At 36.2% G+C, this 22,068-nt stretch overlaps 1 protein-coding gene across 2 annotated transcripts in view; it reads left to right on the top strand.

Moving 5' to 3' along the window:
* Positions 1-22,068, top strand: part of DPP10 (dipeptidyl peptidase like 10) — a 555,091-nt gene that overhangs the window by 389,624 nt on the left and 143,399 nt on the right. For both annotated transcript variants that reach the window (XM_061349587.1, XM_061349585.1), the window contains exons 4-5: positions 9,953-10,047; positions 20,379-20,453. In XM_061349587.1, the coding sequence (XP_061205571.1) occupies positions 9,953-10,047; positions 20,379-20,453 (170 nt within the window). The remainder of the gene's footprint in view (positions 1-9,952; positions 10,048-20,378; positions 20,454-22,068) is intronic.

Consider the following 22,068-nt stretch of genomic DNA (forward strand, 5'->3'; position numbering starts at 1 on the left):
AATCCAACGCCATGACCTCATTTGCCTTTGGCGTGCTCTTTTAGGAGTGCCCCGTTCTCCAGAGCTGCATTACACACCTTGTTAAGGACAGCCCTGAGGTCACATCGATGCTGCACTTGAGATCTTTTTAGTGCAAGCCCACAGCCTGAGCATGATGGTAAGCATTGAGCCGTCAGCTGTGGTGGAATCAGCTTCCTGAGACACCTTCATGTGGACCTAAAGGGGTGAGCAAACTCCTTAGACTCTGGACCCAAGTCATCAAGGGGTTGCAATTTAATTTACCAGTTAATAAATTAGTAAACTTGTAGGAAAAACTTGGACATGTCTAAATTTTAACAGATTTGTGTTGTCGTGGCAGTACACAGATGTCAAACGTGTCTTTCAAAAACTGGGGTGTGAGGTTAAGTTTTGCTCAGAAAACTAAGCTGACATTATACCTGGAGTCCACAGCACTTCTGGCTAGAGCCCCAGTACAGTCATTAGAACTTTATTCAGCTACATTCTCTGTGATTACGTGCATTTCAATCTATCTAACTATATCTTTATTGTCTTCGTGACGTAATTCAGCACCTTCTCTTGCATTTACATCTTTCCAGCATGTACAGAAGTGACTTGCTCAGGCAGCAGACAGTCAGGTTCTTCCAACCGAGTTCATGACAGACATTATTACCTGTGGCTGATGGTCGCTGTTCACCTTGTTGCCTCCAGTACCTCTGCAGTGAATATTTATTCATCTGTTTCAGCTGAGACTCAATAAGGCTTCATTTAACTGTGGTATATATATGTCACTATTGTATTTTTTCTTTTAAGTCCCCTTGGTTTTCTTAATATTCAAGAGCTGTCAATTTCCTCTGTCCCATCTGAAGTGCTGGCATGTGGATATCAGAAGTTTTATTAATGAGGCATGATCCTGTGCAATTGCATGATAGGGAAGAAATCTGCAATTTTATAAATGAATATTGGTTGCTGAGAAGAGTTGAAGATTTTTGTAGGTTAATATAGTAAAGTAATGAGAACCACTGAAAATTGGCATAAGTTGAGCATGACTTGGTATGATAGCCATGACAAGATTAGGAAAAGAGGAAGTTACTTGATTATGGATGAAGACTTGAATTTTCAAGACCAATCCAGCATGCCTGATCACTATTTTGGAGTTGAAGAAAGGAGGATAGGTTTTTTGCAAATGCCTGCACTTCAACTTTGTGCTACTTACCTCTTTTTGCACAAATATACAACATGGAATAAACATAATTAAATAAAATTCATATTTTTTTATTAGGCTGATTAATTCATCAATATCAGCATAACAGTCAAGTTTTACTGTTTTGGGTTCTATCTTCCCATTCATGTAGTTCTTTTTAATAATTGAGAAGTCTACCTCCTCGGCAGAGGAGGCAAAATTAGCTTATGGGATGCTACTGTGACTGTGCTGCTTCTAATTCTGTAGTTACTGTGCTGTAAGATCTCCGCCTTGTTTTTGGTTAGTTTATGTTGGGCATAGAACAGAAAGGGAAGTAGAAGACCTGTAGAAATCGGAAAGTACAGGAATTACCTGTGTCTATCATTTTGCAAGTCATTTTGAATAGGGAATCTTCCATATAATCAAATATTGTCTAGAGGAGCCACAGTTTACATTATAAAACTAATGCAAAATAAATGTTTTCTTGAAACATCTTGAAATTTCTTGAAACATCTTGAAACATACTAAAAAGACTAAACTTTTAGAAAAAAACAGTGGAAATCATGCTCAGCTGACATGTGACTTATCTGGCATATTGAAATTTGGTCTGTATCTGTAATATCATTGTAAATGACTATTTTATTTAATTAGCAAACACTTAATTAGACAAAGAGTTGTCTAGCACCTCCTGTTCATTAAATCAGAAATCATTCTCTATTTTAATTAGCATGACATTTTCTATAATCAATTTAATGAAATGCCATCTGCAGTTCTAATAATACCGTGTACATCAGGGGCTGACTGACATATGTGTTGACAGCAAGGTATCAACCTTCTCTTACGTTTGTATTTTTTTTAAAAAATGAAAAATATAGGGAAAAGGAGGATGCTTACTAATGCTGCCGTTTGTGCTGTAAAACAGAATTTTATCTGAATAAATAAAACTTAGTAAATATTTTAAACAGGAAAAAAAAAAGCATTTACTATCTTCAGGTTAACACTATCAGTATTTGAGAAGACTGCCCTGAAGATTCCTTATTCTAGATACTGTGCAGAAGATTTTCAGCATTGCTTGCATGGCTCTTCTCTTTCCTTCACTTTTTGGGTGCTGTTTACACTCTCAAGACTGATAGATTGCCTTAGTATCTGATGGATTCTATGCAAAAAGCTGCCTGAGTATTGCTGCTGCTGTATCCCCAGAAAACTCCTTGGGCCCTGCCCTTAAAAATGAGACCCAGGGCTCATCACCTGGGCCTTCTTTGGCCAAGCAGAAGGCAGGCTTTGCTAGAGGGATGGGAGGATGAATCTGATCCTCTTGCTGGATAGGGAAAAGCCCCAGATTTGGGTCCCTATTCTGTGTTCTCCTGATGCCAGGAAAACCAAAATGAAATTAAAAGAGGTTAGATTTAGATTAGATATTAGCAAGTTGAACTTGGCATGTCTCCTTGAAATTGATGGATCCACACAAGTTTAGCACCAGTTACCATGAAATAAACCTTATAATAAAAATAATTCAAATCTATCAAATATTCTACCAAAGTACTTTTGTTTTGCAAACAAAAATTGCATTAACGGCACTGTGAATTTAGTAGGAATTATATTTTTTCCTCCCAGAGGTGTACTATTGATTCTTTTACTCCTTGTCACTATTAGCATCTGCAGAGATTATTCAAGTTCATCCTCGTGAACATGGCAATGTAGATTTACAAGCTAGGCAGCTTTCTATAATATGTTTGAATTGCTACGATGACTGTTAAAGGCTAGAGGAAAACCACAATGTGTATTCAAACTTTAACATTCACAGCTTAAAAACTCCATGGATGGATTAGAACAATACTCCAGAAAATTAGTGCACTGGTAGAAACACGACTCTAGCATGCCTAAGGTGAAGCTTAAAGAATATTGGATGCTCAAATTCAGGAACCTCCTCATTCCTGTGTTCTTGGTGAGACTAACCTGCCTCGTTAAGTTTTTATAAATTCCCAAAGAATCCATGCAGTGCAGGGTTCCTGGTTTTATGCTTTAACACCAAACACCACTTGTTCCTGAAGATGTTAGATCTTTTGAAGTCCAGTACCAATGACCCTTAAGACTTAGTTGACTGATCATACCTTATATTTCTGTTGGTCTGTGATCTCTTGTAATATATCCCAGATGTAGAGACCTATAGAAATGAAAAAAGCATTTCACATCACCTTTGTTCACACGTAGGACATGACTAGCTTTCTCTTGACTTGTACAGCTTAAATACTCAGTCAATAAGTGTCAACAGCTTAAGGCACACAGGGAGTCTCTTGGAGAGACTCTGTGGTGGAAAAAAAAATTATGCAATAGGTAGCATGGAGCTTTTGTGTCATGTACAGGTCTGAATATGCAGATAGCACCAATGAAAGAAGAAAACTTCCAAGTACTAAAAAATTGGATCAGTATTGAGGTGAAAATGAAAAGGGCACTGGACTAAAAATAGAGACTTAAGTTCCTCAATATGCTGGTGGTGGGCTGTGTGATCTTTGGCAAATCACTTCAGCTCTTTGTGTATCTTCTTTCTCTAGTGTCTTTGGTATTGCCGTTTCTAATTCTTTGGAGCAGCAAACTGATGATACGTAATAAAGTTTCTAACAGGACAGAATTGTGCATCTGTAAACAAGGAAAACGTTGGTTTCTGAGGAAATATTTGCCCTACTTAATTGTAATCTTGTGAGGTAAGGTGTAATGGCTGGTTGTAAGTAAATCTTGGTTTTGAAGTTGGTGAAAGAACGCTAGTGAAAGAGTGTAAAGAAAACAGCTCCGTGGGCTAACATTGAACAGCTGTTGTTTGAAATAATTATGTGATTTATTTGCAAAACAGTTGCCAAATCTTGATAAACTTCCCAAAGCATTGCTTACAGATACTGTAATTTTGAATAAAGGTAATAGAGGCTAGCTCTAAAAACAGTAAGTTTTTAAGTGTTTGGAATGTGGAAGTTTAGTCACAATTTAGGTTTTCTTTAAAGTATACAGTAACTTGCCTTTCAATACAGTCTGTGTAGTTTCAATTACAGGACAAGTTGCTTAATTTCATTGACATGTGAAATCAGAGTAGATATTCATCAAATAAGCCACCACCATTCAGTGTTCTAATTTCAGGAAATTAGATCATTAAAGGTCATGTAGACCCTGAGTCAAATTCTTGCACTAGCAAAATCTAGGGCTTGATTTTCAGAATAGTGGTCAGTCTGCTTTTTCCCCCAAGTAATACATAAATTTCCATTCAAATTTAAAAGGTCTGGGATTTTTCCAATAATTTGAACATTTATGTGAAGGAAATTGGAACAGTAAGTGCTGAAAATGAATTTTATAGCATTTAAGACATGGCAGAGTATCGTCAATTCAGTAAATGAGGACAAATTCAATAACTGAGGGTAAAGAAATTATTGCAGAATTGAAGGGGGTGAAGCTGCTTATCAAATAAAAAAAAAAGTTTTGTATTGATTTTTTTGCATTTTGTGTTAGTTTGCCTGTACTTTGACATTCCCTGGAAGAACAGAAATTAGGCCAGGCAGAGTATAGAGCTGAATCTCCTGCCAACAATAAATATGCTGATCTTGAGCAGAATCTCTACCAGATTTGAACATAAAGCAGGAACAATGGTCTTAGTCTTAGTAAAACTATATAAAATACTGCTTTTACTTTAAAGATATCTGAGATTATGATGATACCATATTTACATAATATTTGCATCACTGAGGACTGTTTATGGTATTGATATAGTTCCAAACTATTACTTTAAAACGTACAATGGCATAAGAATTTAAATATTTAACCTCACAATGATAAATTATTGCTGACTCTGCAGTTAGTGTAATTTTGCAAGAAGAGTAATATGTTGCTGACTCAGGTGAAATTACTATTCTGCAATAATTACAGAAGAGTTTTGTTTTTAGTTTGCTTTCATTTAATGTTTTACTTAATGTTGCGTTCTTTATGAAAGCCAAATAAGTTGCAGAGACCCTGTTCAGCAGCAGGTTTTGTTTACAGAGGTGTATGTCCACTAGGTAGCCTCTCTCACAATCTGCTTTAGAAATAAGCTCAGAATCAGAGGTGGATTAAATTCTTCCCAAAGAGAGTTATCTGTAATAAAAGCTGAGCCTACCATACCTTTTTCTGTATATTACCAGAGTGACTGATGAATCACCAAGTATATTACCTTATTGAGACAAGCATCAAGATTGTCTTCTAAAAAACTAATGAATTTAATTAAACTAAATGCTGCAGTTCTGGTGAAAGACCTTCCATATCCAACACAGAGAACAAGAAAAATCTTTATGATAGTCATTGTTGAAACCGCTGCACAAATCGAGCAAACCAATTTGGTAAGACAAACAAGAACCATCTCAGCAGGTAAACTAAACCACATGCTTCAAGGTTAGGCAAGAGAGGGGAGAAAGTGTGGTAATCCATTTTGTCTGCCTGGGAAAATTTTCTCGTCTGAGATTTGTGGGATTTGCATGATGTGCCTTAGAGCATTATATCAGCCATCTACCTGTGCAGATTCTCTGAACGGGCCTGCGGCACTAACCAACCCCAGTATCCCATCTGCAGCTGAGATCAGTGTTCGATAATGTGTAGGAAAGTGGAGTAGAACACACAAACAGGAGATGAATTATGCGTCAGAAAAAAAAAAAATAAATATCCCTTGATTTTCATCAAGGATCCCTTGCCATAGGCAGCCAGCTAAAAAAACTCCAAGGGTTGAGATTTCTGTTAAAATTAGCACACAGCTACAAACATGAGTTATATTGTTCAGACAATCCTGTATTTCCAAAGATTTGTTGCAGAAGGGGATGGGAGAAATCAATAGAAGGAGTTAAATCCACAGATTACAGGGCAGAGGAGATTGCTACAGCCACCTTTGCTACAGTCTCAACCCTTTATACTTTTTACTCAACTTCAGACTGACCTATTTCTTGAAATAAAGATCTAAAGCATATCTTTAAGAAAAAAATGTCTCAGGGCTGCAGTTTCGATCATCTTTTTTGCTGAGCTCTTCCACACATCCCAACGTCCATAACTGTTGTCAACTTTTCCCTAGCTATATATATATATGTGTATGTGTGACTTAGACATCTTTAAAATTTCTCTTTGTCAACCTGAATAATTTTAGACATTTCAACCTTGCATTTTTATGTTTGTTTTCTGATCCAGATTTACACTGTGTTTTTTAGCATTCCTCTTTACACATTTCCTATTCTTGCATTGTGCGTTCCAGGAACTGGCCATTTTACAATAGTGCCAATCTCACCAGTGGTGTAAGCAGAGGCAAGATCACCCTAGGACATTTACTTGTGATCCACTTATGCTGAAGAATTGTATCAACTCTTTTTGTCATGATACTGCATTGAGAACAAGTTGTACAACATTTATCTGTGTAAGCCCATAAGCTTTTCTTTTCATAACTGCTGTTCAATTCCAGTCTCCTATTTACAACAATGACCATTTAACCAGGTGAGACAGATCTCTTGGGAGGAGTACCCTGTCTTCCTCATTATTTTAGTTAGTGAAGCTATTTTTAATCCTCCTGTTATGTGTCCCTGTTAATTCCATTTAATATAAGCTTTCAAATCACGTCATAAATCAAATGCCACAAATAAAATCACAATGCACAGTTTCAGCATAGTTACTTCTGTCCAACATAACCCTGTTAAACTTTGTTTAAGAAGATCTATGTTTGTAAAATGTCATCAGGTGTTAATTGTATTGCTGGCCAGTATTTTGTAGGAAGGATCCTGGATTTATAGTGCCACTATTTTATTTGGGACTTATGTCAGGGTAACATATACAGATGTTTGGTTGTCTGTTCTAACCTTTCAGTAACAGAGAATAAATTTATCAGTCATACAGTGCTCTGGAGTTTCCAAAGTTTTCAGAAATTTAAGAACTATTTCAAATAGGAAATTTTCAATCAGTTGTTTTAAAATCTGTTTTGTGTACATCATCCAGGGCTGGTGACTTGATAGCACATGTTCTTTACAGAAGCTTCCTCACGTTTTCCTTTGCTTAAGACAGAATGCTTTCTACTTTGGTGAGATCCTTAGGTAGTCTAGGTGGCTCTTTAGTGCTGCAGTTTGTGCCCAGCCAAGAGGTTTTTACCTAATGCTACTCTTTGTTTAAAATTAAACAAGAATTTCTTTGAAGTAGGAACTCTACTTCTCTGAATGGTTGTGTGAAGGGTCAGGGATCCCTGAACTTCTCTGTGGTGAAGACACCAAGATAATAAACAAAATAAATAAATCAGTTGTGTAAATGGACAGTATTAAGGACTAGGTATTATTTTCTTCAGTGAACTTTTTTACTCTAGGTAACAAGAATTTCAAAACAAATGTGTGTTTATGGCTCTTTACTTCTGAACCATCAGTGAAAAAATCATTATGTTGTGTGACCATCAACTATCAATCTATTGATTGGAATGAGACTTCCATATTAATTAATATGATTACTTGTGAAGACTGTTCATGCTCAATGCATACATGGTATTTTGATATAATTTTGTATCTCAGAATCTCCATGTATTTTGCAAACATTCATTTAATTTATGCACTTCAGAAATTAACTACTGAGTCCAATAGGGTGATGAAAGCCCAAGTGCAGTGAGAGGTATAATTACTGGAGAGTAAAGCCTGCTTTTTGAAGAGGACTGACTCAGTTTTCTGGTCTAATAATTGAATAAATTTTCTTCTAACTTGAGAACAAAGGCTTTAATTTATGTCATTCATAGTATTTCATATTCCAAATCCCATTTCACCCTGTGTGTATGACTTGCAGGAAGAGCCCTAGGACTGTGTATTTTACTCATGGTCCTTTTAGCAATTTTAAGGGACAGTTCTTAATTTGGGTGAAATGTTCTTGGTAGGATTAGTTAATGAGGCATGATGCTATAAATCCTATTGACCAAATGTACATGGCTTGTAGAAAAGCAGATAACTGAGAAGGAGTCACATTCTAATACTGTTGTTTGGATTTGGGTGGCGTATTAGTCTCACCTATGGACCAAAAATGTATTGTTCAGATCACTGTCCAAGCAGGAGGAATGAACATGGCTAGTTGTTGACAGGAGTTAAATATCTCTGAGTTATATGTGCTATTTTTCACATTATGGTTTGCTCGTAACTGGGGACAGCTCTTTGGCCAGACAGCCTTATTTTTTCTATAGTATTGTTTAGCTCCCTGGTACAACATCGTTGAGAATTTGTGTTAGGGTACCTAAAAGGGTACATGCACAAAACCCTACAAGAAGTTGCAAAAACTTTAATGTTCTGTACTAACAAGTAACCTGAAACCAAAATAACTTTCTACAAAGTGTTATTTCTTTTTATTCAAAGTGAGTATTTGAAATCTATAAAAAGTTGCTATTAATTACACACTTCACCATCTGATTTTCTTCCTAAATGAAAGCTTTGATAATGCTGTCCTAAAATCCATCAATCCCACCCCATTTCTCAGCCCTGATCCTAAAATAGCTTAGTAAGCTCTTCAAATGAGGCTTCATTAATTTTACAGAACATACTAAAGGACGTTCAGTAGTGCTGTAGATCTAGGGCTTCTGTGGAGTCCATTAAAATACAGCTGCATTTTTCTGAAAAAGCGAAGCACATTTTTATGATAGTATAACCTTTTCCTCTAGTCATGTTTACTTCCCACTTCATAAAACTCAGGGTTCTGTAATGAATTTTTCAGATATTGCTAAGGATTAGTAAAGTTCTTTTGTGTTTTATTTAAGCTCTAATTTAAAACTTTCCATATGCCTTTTACATTTTTATAACAAAATAGTTTCATTTGATTAAATATCAATTACATGGGTATAAAATAACAAAAAAGAGTCAGCACTCAATCTGTTCAATCTAATATTAGAAATAGTAAGAAATTTGGAACCAATTTTCTTGATTTTTAAATCAAGACTTATGTAGTCCTTGCCTATTTCTTGGTAATTTCACAGGTATTGATGCAAACAGATAGAAAGCCTTTTTAATAGGAGCCACAATCAGTTTTGTAATTATTACTTTTTTCCTTAGTCCAGGTGGATTCAATATTTTTCTTATAGCAGCTTACAAATGAAGTAAGTGGTAGAAGGAAAAAATTATGACAGGTCATCTCACACCATTCTAAATGTTCGACAAATGGACCTAGCTTTAACCCTTCTTTGATAACATTCAGTTTATGCGACAACCTGGTATTGTGTGGCGCAGCACTAATCACACAGGACATGGACTGTCTTAAGATATAGGGCATGTCTTTGTCAGACCAGTTACCAGAGATATGGAACAGTACAGTAGTTTTGTTAAGAGTCACATTGATGTGTGAATATGGTGTCCAGCAAAAGCTTTTTTCATTGCACAATGTAACTTCGGTATATGGTGCATTTCATAGTGGATATGGGTGGACACTAAAGTGTCAAAATTACAGTGATATCAATCTGTTGGATTGACAGTGAAAGCTGTTTTACATTCAAAATGTTACTTTGTTCATAGCAATCCCATTGGGTATGTTTTTGCCACAAATGTTTCCATTCAAATCAAATAATATTTTGAGTGAGGTGAAAATGCTGTAGGGTGTAAACTGCTATTTTTGAAGCTCATAATGCAAATCAAGAAAACTAGATATTGTGACTGCAATTCTCTCAATCTTGTTTGTGTATTGTAATAAAGATATTCTGATGACTTTAATATTTTGGTTTTCTCTACAGGTGCATTAAACACTGAATTTGTTTGCTAACTGTTAATACCTTTGTTGTTGCAGATACAGCAGTGGTGTATAAAAATAGGAATGGACATGTCGTTGAACTGAATGTAGAAACGAATACAACAATATTATTATTGGAAAATACAACTTTTGTAAGTAATATATATTATTTACTGATTTATTAGTAGAAGTCTGCTGACATTTTTTTCTGCAATAGGAGTGGGAGAGCATATTTAAAGGTTAAAAATATATTTATAACCAAGACTAGATTATATAGAAATGGAAAGTATAATACTTTCCTCTGTCAGTGCACAATTTCTGGGTGAATTGTTACTTTATTCAACCTATGTGTAAACAACCAAGAATTTGGAGGATATGTTGTTGGCTGTAGTCCATCCTTTGCTTAGGCCATTTGAAGGATAGTGGCTGGTGTGTGTCCTGGTGAATCTATCTGATGTCTAATATGATAAAAGATTTCATAAAATGGAGGAATGCTACTCAAAATGTAGAGAGCTTTTCACTATTATAAAAGGGGAAAGTGTTCAAAAATCATGTGAAGATATTCCTTTATGGAATTAAATATGCAAAGAAAAATGTATTTCATAGTTTTGTTCCTCTGCTGTAATGGCAAGCTAGATGACTGGAGACTATTCCTCTTGACCAGTAAATAATCTATACCTGAATGATTTGCATAAATTTCTGACTAGCTGTAATTGCTGCAAAATGCTTTAATGCCTTAGTCTACATTTTCTTTTGCTTTGCTTGGTGCTGTATTCTCAGTGATACTAATATCCTACGCTGTAATTCTTGTTTATCAGGTTTCTGCAGCAGAAACACATGGCTTGTCAGTCTTTACTTATAAATTCTCTGTAAAGACCACTGGCTGTTATTGTTGATCCCTTTATTTTTAATTTAGTAAAATCTTTTGCACCTGCAGACCCAAAAGGATGACTGATTTTCATCAGTGGTGTTTGGCAAATACTGATTTTATTCTTGGTCTGTTCCTTGCCTTTGCTGGTACAGATTCCTCCTTTCAAAGCATAAAACCCCTGTGACTTTTCTTCTAAGTCCTCAAACTAGGAAGAGGAGAGTAGAAGTTCAGGAGAAAGAACATGATGCTGACTTCCTAGGTCAGTGTAAAGATGGAGAAGGGAGGAGAGAATTGTACTTAAATGGTTTGTGTGTGTGAGGCTCCCTTTCTGTAAGCTGCACCCTTCCATATGCTGGGATGTGCCTCAGGGTACCACTTAATGGCAAAAAGGCTAGCAGACACAATTAAAAGTAGGTGAAAAGGTGAATTTCTGTAAAGTGCAAACCACAGAGTGTTGAAAAAGCATTTTCCATGTTATCTGTGTGTGTGCGTGAGCACTTGCCTGGTTGAGGATAAACTGTGTCAAGCATATATATTGCCTTTACCATATAACTTGAATGCAAGCAGCTGCTTGGACATCCCTGGGTGTAAAACTTGACTGTAGTGTTAAGATTTGGGTTTCCTCACAGATTTAATTCATACACTTTTGGATGCAAGTATTTGGCTCATAATGTCAAGTGCAATGCCAGTTTGACAAGCTATTCAGGCCACTATGCTAAACCAGTCTTGCCAAGTAACAATGGATCGGTATGGACAGCCTGCTTCACACTGCAAAAATCACCTCTTTTCACAAAGTTGCTCTACTCTGTGCTTTTTATGGAATTGATTTATCCTGAAGTCATTCAGGCTGAGAGAGTTCTAGACACTTGGTATCTACTCTTAATTATAAATGTGAGAAACTGATGCAAAAAGGGTTAATATTCAAACAACCATGCAACAATTATGTACTGAACAGAGACAAATAAAATGTGTGTTTCTCCCTTCGAAGTTTCTTTCTTAGTCAAGACTTAACAGTGTTTCTCCCTTCGAAGTTTCTTTCTTAGTCAAAACTTAAGAGTGTTAGAGGTAAATAAAGTGAATTCCAGCAATGATTATTCATATGGAAGTAGAATAAAAAGCGGAACACATAGCAGATTTGGCAAATTTCTTGATAGACGTTTGGCAGAGAGCAATGGCAAATGTTGCTGTGCTGAGTTGTCTGCTGACAAGGTGGCCAGTGATCCTAAAAGATCATAACATTACAGAGGCAGACAGTATGGCTGAAATCAAAAGCCTGCCCCATTCTTCTAAGCTCCACTGTTCCCAGATTCACACTGCTAAATGTAATCTTCCAAAGTTAGACACCTTGATCATCAATCAACATTTTCCTTGCTCAGTGCCACATCTGCTTACTCACTGGTGCATAATTAAAATGGTACTGGTTTAATGACTCTGCAGAGATGACTTGGATTAATAAAAAAATACAGCACAAATCCAACGTAGGCAGTGGCAATACAAGTTCCATCATTCCTCCCTATCAAAGGGTTTTAGTCATGGAAGAGTCACCTTTTGATGGGAGCTTATCTGCTTTCAATCTGTGTACTCTCTCCTGTTTGCCTCTCTGCTGAAGCCACCTGCAGAAGTGGCAGGTTTTTCTTAGTAATGTTCATAATTGTCTATTGAAAATTGAACTGCCATGATAAACTCATTGTGAGAAGTCAAGGGGCTAGTAATGACTCTTTGTCACTACTGATTGGGCTGTACATGAACCAGCAGCCCAGAAGAAGTTTTCTGTTTTCCTCATCCCTAATCCCTTGAAGCAGTCTTCCATTGTGCATGGATCACTGGCTCTTCTGTGCTTTAGAGACTGCCATTTTTGTGCAAAGTACATTTCTTTTATCCATCTTTGTGTTCCTTAGTGTCTAAAAGTAAGATAGCCCTACTGAAGAGCTGCTATGCCTACTATGCATGTGTATCAGCAAAAAAGCAAATGCTTTTTTTAAAAAAAACTATTTACATGTATAAAAGACTAAAAAAAACCAGCAAACCTTTAAAAATAGTCATGCATCATGGAGGGAAGAAAGGCTAGTATTATATTGTTCTAAGATGCCCATTTCTTTTCCATAGGGTAGTATCTGTCCACAGTTCCTAAATTAAAGGGGTTTTTTCCAGTTTCATTAGGTTTCATTCAGAAGCAGAAGAAATCATCGCACTTCATTCATGCTTTTAAAATGGAATCCTTTTCTATAATCAATCTATTAATAAAACAATCTGGCCTTTATTTAATTAAACTACCAGCAAAGCAATATTATGGATAACACAGTGATGTAAGTGAAAAGAGTAACTTGTAAAGCACAAAGAATACTTATTAACATCTTTAGATAGCATAACGTAAGACATTTTCTAATATATACTTGTCCTCTCAGTATATGCATGTAGTGCATCCTGTTTAAGCTGTCTAATAAACAGTTAATACTCTGAGCCAGCAGCATATAAATGTTAACAGCTGGAGGCTGGGCAAGTCCTCTATTAAATGGAGCCAAAAAACACCCTAGACGTGAATCACTGTGTGGCATCCTGATGTTTGCGATGCTACCTCGATATGCAGTTACAATATGTTCTCTGTCAGCTATCCGAAGTGCCTATCACCATGACGTGCCTACCAGTTTTTCAGCGTTTAGCAATACTTTACTACATGTTACAGTTCCAAAGTAAGTAACATGATGCTACATTTATCTAACCAATTGCAGTTGGTTAACTGAAGTTTACATGCAGTTTATTTATTCATTTGCCATCAGCTGTTACACAAAGTCGCTAAGAGCAGGTTACCAGCTAACACACAACCCAGCCACGAGACCTGGCTAAGCTGGAGAGGAAATCATGGATGACCACATGGGTTCTTTTGCCTAGGGGAGGTTGTCTGTCTGGTCCCTTACCATGCTTCTAGCTCAGCCTCTTTATTCTGTTACAGTTCTTAAACCCAAACCAAAAGGAACAAAAGGGAACACAAAAGATGAGATTCTATGATTCTATGATTCTATAAAACATGTAGGGACTGTGTGTTCCCTAACAGTACTTTCCAAATGTTTTGGATCCATTGAAAGAAATATTTAGAAATTTTGCCTTCAATCTTCCCTCTTAAAAAAAGCTGTAGTAATTACGAAAGTGGTAACACTTATTTGTTAGCCCTCAGTTCCACTACTTTTGTGGTGGATGTATGCAAAATTATTCAGATATTGTGCATACACCCTTACAAACACTCAGCCCAGGATTCTGGATCAGAAATGAATCTGGTGTGCCTGTCTAGATGATGGGGTATATTTTGACTCATCAAATAAGAGACTATCAAGTTGTTTGCAATGCCTAACAATACAACTAGAATTGTTTTCAGTTCTCTAACTCTAATACAGGGTCTTGTATTTACAACATCTTACCTGCAGCTGTATGCTTTCGACTCTTCTAAAACCCAGCAATTCTGACTTGCTCTCACCCTTGATTTTGATGCCTTCCTGCAACTCTTTTCAGTCTCAAGGGGAAACTGCATCCTGGTACATAGCAAACCGATATTACTGAGCTGCAAATCTTTTCCCAGGGGCTTTCAGGGAGTATACCCTATGGTATGTTGTAATATATTACTGTGGACCATCTTTTACACAAGGATGGGGAGAGAAGGATTACTTCTTGCTGCTTGCTAATCTGGGGATGGTGTCAGAAGGGTGGAGCAGGAGTAGTCTTGGCTCATGAATCATGATTAAGCTGTGGGAGCCCAGCTGTGAAAACCCACTGGAGGCCAAAAGCAGAGAATGCAAGTTTTAGTCTGAGCAGAGCTTTTGGCAGGGACAGTTTTGTGGTGTGTCACAGAGCACTGTTTATAAATACCCTTTCTTTTTGATAATTGTCTTCCTTTTGATATTTTTGTTTGTTTGTTTTGTGTTCCTCACCACCAACCACACCCCTTTCCTCTTTTGATGGGAAATTCAGTGCAGTATTTCAGTGCTGTTACAGCTTTTTGTTGATAGGACAAGGGGTAATGGATTAAAACTTAAACAGGGGAAGTTTAGATTGGGTATAAGGAAGAAGTTCTTTACTGTAAGAGTGGTGAGGCACTGGAATGGGTTGCCCAGGGTAGTTGTGAATGCTCTATCCCTGGTGGTGTTCAAGGCCAGGTTGGTCAGATCCTTGGGTGACATGGTTTAGTGTGAGGTGTCTCTGCCCATGGCAGGGGGTTGGAACTAGATAATCTTAAGGTCCTTTCCAACCCTAACTATTCTATGATTCTGTGTTTCTATGATTAATGTAGATTTAATTGCAAGAGTAGTTTACATGCTTATATTTTAAGACCCTTGTATAAGAGGTTAACGAAAGGGTGAACAACGGTAAATACATTAAACAAGATTATATAACCACATAAATATTAGTAATTGTTGCAACACTGGACATTTTAATGACCCACACGTTGTAAATAGGTGGTTATGAACACTGTAAAATTATCTCTGCTCTTTCATGCTCCTCTAAATATTAAATAACCCCTTCAGCAAAACCTTTTCAGTAGAGGAGTTTTTATGAGGTAGAATTTATTGTTGCAGTGCACCACTGTGCATAGAGAGGGGAAAGCCTGACAGATGGAAGGGTTCGCAGTTGTGGTTTGGTGGTGGTCACTTTTACCCAAGTGAAGGAGGTTTCAGCATACAAAATGCAGGAGGCAGTACTCCGAACTGCCAGGTTAGGGTAGCTTTATGGGGGATCTCTCTAAATAATAGTCCTGATGAGCTCATTCCTTGGTACAGAAAATAGTTAAGGGCTATATCAAAGATGGGGAATGGGAGGTAGAAAATTCTGTGATTTACAATTTAGAGGTGATTTCCTGCTTAGAGAGGCAATGGTGTGAGGCTGCTATGAGCTGCAAATTTCTGTTCATGTCTTTTTTTATGTCCTACATGTGTGTGAAAGTATCTTGGGACTACATGAGGAGTTTCAGGTGAGTTTGGGGAATTTGGTTTGTGTTTTTGAGAACCACTCATCCAGGGTAGCCCCCACCCGTAGGGTAGAGTTCAGCTTAGATCATGTTTTAAGGCACAATAATCTTTTACACTGCATAGGAAATCTGAGTGTTAACAAATACAACACATAGTATTGCAAGGTTTTTGGATATAGATTAAGCGCTCAGGTGACACAAGAAATACTGCAATAAGAAATGTAACCTTGGAAACCCAAGTTTTTCAACATTATAATTACTGTGCATTTCCCTAATGACAACCTGACTCTCTTCTCAGAGGTACCCTGTTTTTACTGCTACAAGGCTTGCTGTCCTGCTGAGCTCCACTCTCAGCTGCTCTGTCATATAACCTCTGGGTGGTCCATCTTCTCCTTTCAGTCACAGCGATCCCATTGTTTCCTTGATTGCTTGTGCCACCCCAGGAAACAGATACATGCCAAATGCTTTCTCATTTTGCAGCTAGTGTAATTTTGTCCCATCTGATTCCTCTTGTGCATTGCAATTTGGTCAATGCCTGTCTGATAAGTTGAGCTGAATCTCTATGAATGTTCATGAACTCCCATACATTGACATTCAGTTATAGCATTAAGTTAAAATTCTGATACAGATGTAGGTATGTGATACGGAGATACGAATGATGTCCTAAGTAGTGATATTGCCCCCAGTTTTAAAGTAACATTCTAGAGGTTTGCAATATTTTATTCTGGATGCATTAAAAAAAAGATAATAATTAAGCCTAGGAAGATGTAAGTTGATGGAAAAAGTAGGAGTACACGAAACTGAAACAGAAGGAGGGCTAAAATTAAAGGAGAAAAACAACAACAATGAAGTAAACTCCAGTAAAGTTAAAATTTCCTCTAATTGGTTTTAACTGTGGTGTATTATTTAGCTTGAAACTACACAACAGAAAGAATGACAGAACAGTACTGTAAAGTGTTTGACAGATGTTAAAGTTACATTCTTACAGCTCTGTTCTGGATTATGTTATAGGTAACTTCTGTCTGCTGTATAGCATATTTTTGAAAGACCATGAACAAGGCATTGATTTAAATGTTATATTAGTTAAAATCCATAAAAATAAGAAAACTAACATTTTATAGTAGGTGAAAGAATAGAGCAAAGATGAAGTACATCAATAACTCAGAACCAGGCTATAAGAAAGCTGAAGAAATTAAAGTGAGGTTATACTGAAGGGCCCTTGCAGAACCTACCCTAAACCTTCTCTTAAACACAGTCATAACAGGCATTTATGTTATGAGTAAAACACACATAAAATGCAAATTAAAAAAAAAAAAAAAAAGAAGCAATCAATGCAAAATATTGACATTGGAAATGTCAATCAAATGAGGGAATATCGTTCATTGGAAATTTGTTTTCTATTATAATCATCCATATGGAAAGGGGAAGAAAAGCCAGCTGCTTGTGGGTGGTGGTGGTGATGGGATGTCCCTTGTATTTATTTGTTGCAGAATCATTTTTTCTTTTGCTTTCACTCTTTACTGTCTCAAGCTGTTCTCATCTTTCTTTCCATGCCAAAATATGTTCCAAATTTGGAACGTGTATGAGAGAAGGAAGCTGGAAACCTGAAAGGTGAAAGACTGTTTAGAGGCACTGTGTCTTTTTGCCTCCATTAGGCTTTTATCATTTCAATCTGTGGTGAAAGTGGGACTAGCAGTCACTGCTTGTCCATGGGATCATCACATCATGCATCCTTGTCAGTGAACTCATGTCAAATTCAGCAATATTGGAAAAATGGATGACAGATTGCTGAATTAAGAAGGGAAGATAATGTATGCATAATTAAAAAGCTTTGCCTTTTTTCTTTTTTCTTAGACTTATGCAACATTGTGAAATGTCAGTAATATAGGGATTCCAGCAATTTACCTAGTCAAAAATGTTTTCTGTTTGCCCTAGAGCTAGTGTTTTTTTATAAGGCTGTTAAATCTTGATGTGGCTAGGTAGAACTGACAAATATTAGGGAAATTACCTTCCCTTATTTCTTCTCCCTTTCTTCGGTTGTGGTTTGGAAAGGGCATAAGGATATATGTGGAATGTGCAATGCACACTGCAGCACTGTGTTGAATTACCCGTAGTCTCCTAACTAGATGATGCTGTGCAGTGATGCAGAGGGAAACTAGACCTGCTTCTGCATACAGGGACTGTGCCTAATTAGCCACCTGCATTTCTCCCTGTTTCAGGGCTTTGCTGTCCAGAGCTACATTTCTTAGAAATCAAGCAAAGTGTCATAGTCATAAGGGTCAGCACTTATGGCTGTCTTCCTAAATGAAGGTTAACTAGTGCCTGACAAACCAAGAAGCTTGAAAAGTTACAGATATGCAGACATGATAGCAGAACAACCATCCTCCACATTTTTTATAAGATACCCGAGGTTTTTTTCATTTCCAGTGTGTTTTCAATATTTTCCCAACACTTTCTTTACAACTCAAAAACATGTTCTTAAAAAGTATATATATATTTTATATTAATAGATAAACATCTATATCTAAAGATAATTTAAAGAAACTAGCATTGCAGTCAGCTGGCAATGAATGCATAATCTCTGCTGGTCTGTTTTTTACTTTCTTGTTTCTCATGTGAAACATTAAAAATTATGAAACAGCTTTACTCACCTTTTAACAAGAATAATGCCATTCAACAACAAAAGGAAAATTATTTGCCAAAACATTACCTGTTTTGTTACCAGGAATGGTTTTAGCAGATCTGTTTGGCAAGCTATAATCTTTTGGTCTACAGGAGATTATAGTTTGTTGTCATTGCTTTTACACTATGTGTCTGAGGCACTTCAGGAGGCAAACAAAATTTTGTAGGCGAATGCAAGCTGAATGAGCAAGGTCATATTCAGTAGGATTTAAATGATTTTAAATCCCAAACCCACAAGACTCTATACTTGGATATAGAATATGTGAGTATCTCTTGATGGTGTTGCCTCAAACTGCCAGTAGTTTGCAGCTGAGGTACTGAGGTGTTTGCATTAAGTGCATCATTACTTTTGTGGTGGCATAATCAGTGACTGAAGATTCTTACTAAATGCATGAAATAGCAAGCACCACACTCCCTGAAAACGAATTTGGAAAGATGCCTGTGTTATATGTTGCTGAAGACTGAGGTAGTGAGGGAATAATTAATAAACTGCTAGAAAGCAGGGAAATTTCACACCTAAAATTGTTTTCAGTGTGTGCCAAGAAAAGGGAACATAACCATCGATTAACATTAACACAGTCTCTGCTTAAAGGTGGTTAACTCATAAAAGCTAGTTTAAGCACAGTAGAAAGCTGTTCCGAATGCTTTGTAAGTAAAAAAGGAAGTTCCTAGTTGTTGTTTTTTTTGTTGTTGTTTGGGTTTTTTTCTTCTCTTTTTTACTCAAGGCTTCTAACTTCTGATATTGTCATGCTTTTGCATCACACTAATGCAGTTTCAGTTCAAAACTATTTTTTTCCTTTTGTTGTCTTTGGATAGCTTGAACCTAATTATACTACCTAGTAACCTGAGTTACTAGGTTAATTAGTAAATCTAGTTCACCTGAGTGTAATCTGCATATCGAAACACAGCATCTTCTCAGTTTATTTAGCCTCTTTTATTATCATTAGGATGGTTCCTTAGCTGCTCAGATTATATGAGCTTGTGACTTCTGATTTGTGTACTTTAAACCCCTATTGAACTCATTAGTTTAGTAATGGGATTAGGCTAAATGGAACAGGGTGCTTAAGAAGTAAAAAAAAACAAATTAAAAAAAAATTAAAAAAAAAAAAGGGAAAGTCTTCCTTTGAATATTGGATAGCTCTCGTTCTGTGTAACTATTTATTTATTTTCTTTCATCTTGTACCTTTGTGATTCTGTTATTTTTTCTGTCCAGCTTCTATTCTTATCTGCATTTTTCACTACTCTCTTTTCCTTTGATTCTGCAAATATATGTCTTGAGATTAATTTATTTTTTATTCCTTCAGTGTCTTTTAAAGCACATTCTTAGTTTCCACATACATTAGATGCATTAAATTCTTTCTGACATAACATTAATCCTTGATTAAATTACAGTCCTGAAAAGTAGTCTTGGATAAATTTAAAGCAATTATTAGTTTTATAGTGCTAATTTAAGTTTCACTTTGCTCTCCACTAAACACTTTCTTTCTTATAGGAAAGAGCTTTTCTTTAGTGCAGGTTGTCTTGCAAAATGGTTATTCATGTGATGTTTAAAGGAAAAGTAATAGAGACGTAGCTCACACTTTTTCTTCTATAGTATCTTTAAACCTAACCTACTGATGAATCTCCCTTGTAATCATCCCTGAAGTACACACCAACCAAAGTGTCTTCCTTCATCCTCTGTAAATGAATCGGTCATAGTTGTCATCCTCAAGCTTATTGCTTGCTATCGTGATAACACACTCATCAGCTTCTTAACTGAAATTTAGAGCTGAAGCGAGATTCATCTGTTGTCATTGTACAGATACTAGCAAATTAGACTAAGAATTATTTTAGTCATTCTAATGAAAACTGCACTGGTGTTCTAGACCAGGTCTCTGTCTTATGAATGGGAAACTCTTAAATGAACTATAAGAAAAATTTGGAAAAAAAATTATCCTTTTCATTGCAAACTTACTTTTATTGCTACTTCATTTTAGGTAACATTCAAAGCATCAAGATACTCTGTCTCACCAGACTTAAGATTTGTTCTTCTTGCATATGATGTTAAACAGGTAAGACAACTATTCGTTAATTGAAGAACCTCTACATCCAAACTCTGAAACCCTTGTTTTGTATATTTCACTTGTGATTCCACATTAGATGATTCATGTACCTGATTTCTCTTCCCAAAACCTTCTGACGCAGTTATGGTGAAGTCTCTATTCAACTGTCTATTTAAGTACAGAAATGCAGCAAGATTATCGGTAGAGGTAAACTGCTGTGGCACCTCTGAAGGGTCATGTTGGTTTTTGTAGTAGAGTTTTAATAACCCTTAACTGTTACCAACTGGTTATGTGAAAGCCTGTCTTTTGATATCCCTTCTGTTTTAGGCAGCTGTACATGTCATTTATGGATTTCACTAGAAAGAAAACAATAAGCTATCCCGATTCATGTAATGGAAGTTTTATTGTTGTCTTCAGTAGTCTGAAACCTGGTAGTCTGAAAGTCTCTTGGACTATATAATGAACTGTATTCTTTGTTTCTCATAGTATTTAGAGATTTTGTGAGCTATTATGTTGTCAAAAAGTGTTTCAATCAATAATACTATATAGAGTTTTCAAAAATAAATCTTTGAAAACAAAAATTAAAGTGTTTTTATAAATTTCCTCTGTGCATATTGGTGTTTGTATAAAAAGTGCTATTTAAATGTTAACTACAGAATAGTCCTAGATTGAGAGATTCAGTGGTTATTCAAACAAGTTTGAGTTGTTTTGGTTTGCTTTTTTAATTTTGGAACAGTGAAAATTTACAAATACCTGTTAATATCTATGACCTTATTATCACCTTATCATGACCTTCACAAAGATTGCTGTTGTTTATCACATTATACTACAGTATAGAAATTTACTTACGGTTTCGTATTACACAATAGCTGTGTGTTGTGGATTTAAATTGTTAGAATTTATTGTTATTTTCCAAGTCAGTATACAAATTTTTCTGGCCCCCTGGTGACATTGCTATATTGATCTGTATACCAGCAGCTTTAATAATTGTGTCTGCAAACTGGAAAATGTGCTGAAAGCTTATCTGAAATATTCTAAAGGTGTTGATGTAAAATTATTCATTTACTTGGTACTAAATCTATGTAGAGTTTTCTTTAGTAAATGTAGTGGATTCTGGATTAAGCCCTTTTACAATATGCATGTATTAATAGACCAGAAAGGAACTGCTGTTGTTCAGTTCACTGTTTTTATGTTAAGTGTTCCAGTTTGATTCCTGTCTGAAAAATAAGTGCTCCTTGCTGTTTTCCTTCTTGATTGCTTCTTACTGTGTGAGAGAAGAATAATCAATCATATTGACTTAATTTTCTCATTTGATCTATTAAAATTTTCATTTTGGGTTGGTTTTCATAGTGGTAGTACATATAGCTGATAGAGAAAAATAAGGAAAGTATCCATCACACTTTATTATATGTAAATGTAGTAACATCAGGGAAGAATCCCTGCCCCACAATATAGATGGTCCATTGACATGCAAATTGCTCTCAGTGCATACTGAATATACCCTCTGTGGTAGCACTCTTTTTCCATATTTAATTCTTGGTTTCGTTGCAAAAAGAAACTCATCCTTCCATTTACAATCCAGTTGCTGATAGTTACTTAGAGGGATGAGGCTTGCAGCATTTAT

This window comes from Neopsephotus bourkii, unplaced genomic scaffold (assembly GCF_033783945.1).
Source record: "Neopsephotus bourkii isolate Nb327-2 ecotype Australia unplaced genomic scaffold, CSIRO-AGI_Nbou_v1 NB_450, whole genome shotgun sequence".
Classification (NCBI taxonomy): Eukaryota; Metazoa; Chordata; class Aves; order Psittaciformes; family Psittacidae; genus Neopsephotus; species Neopsephotus bourkii.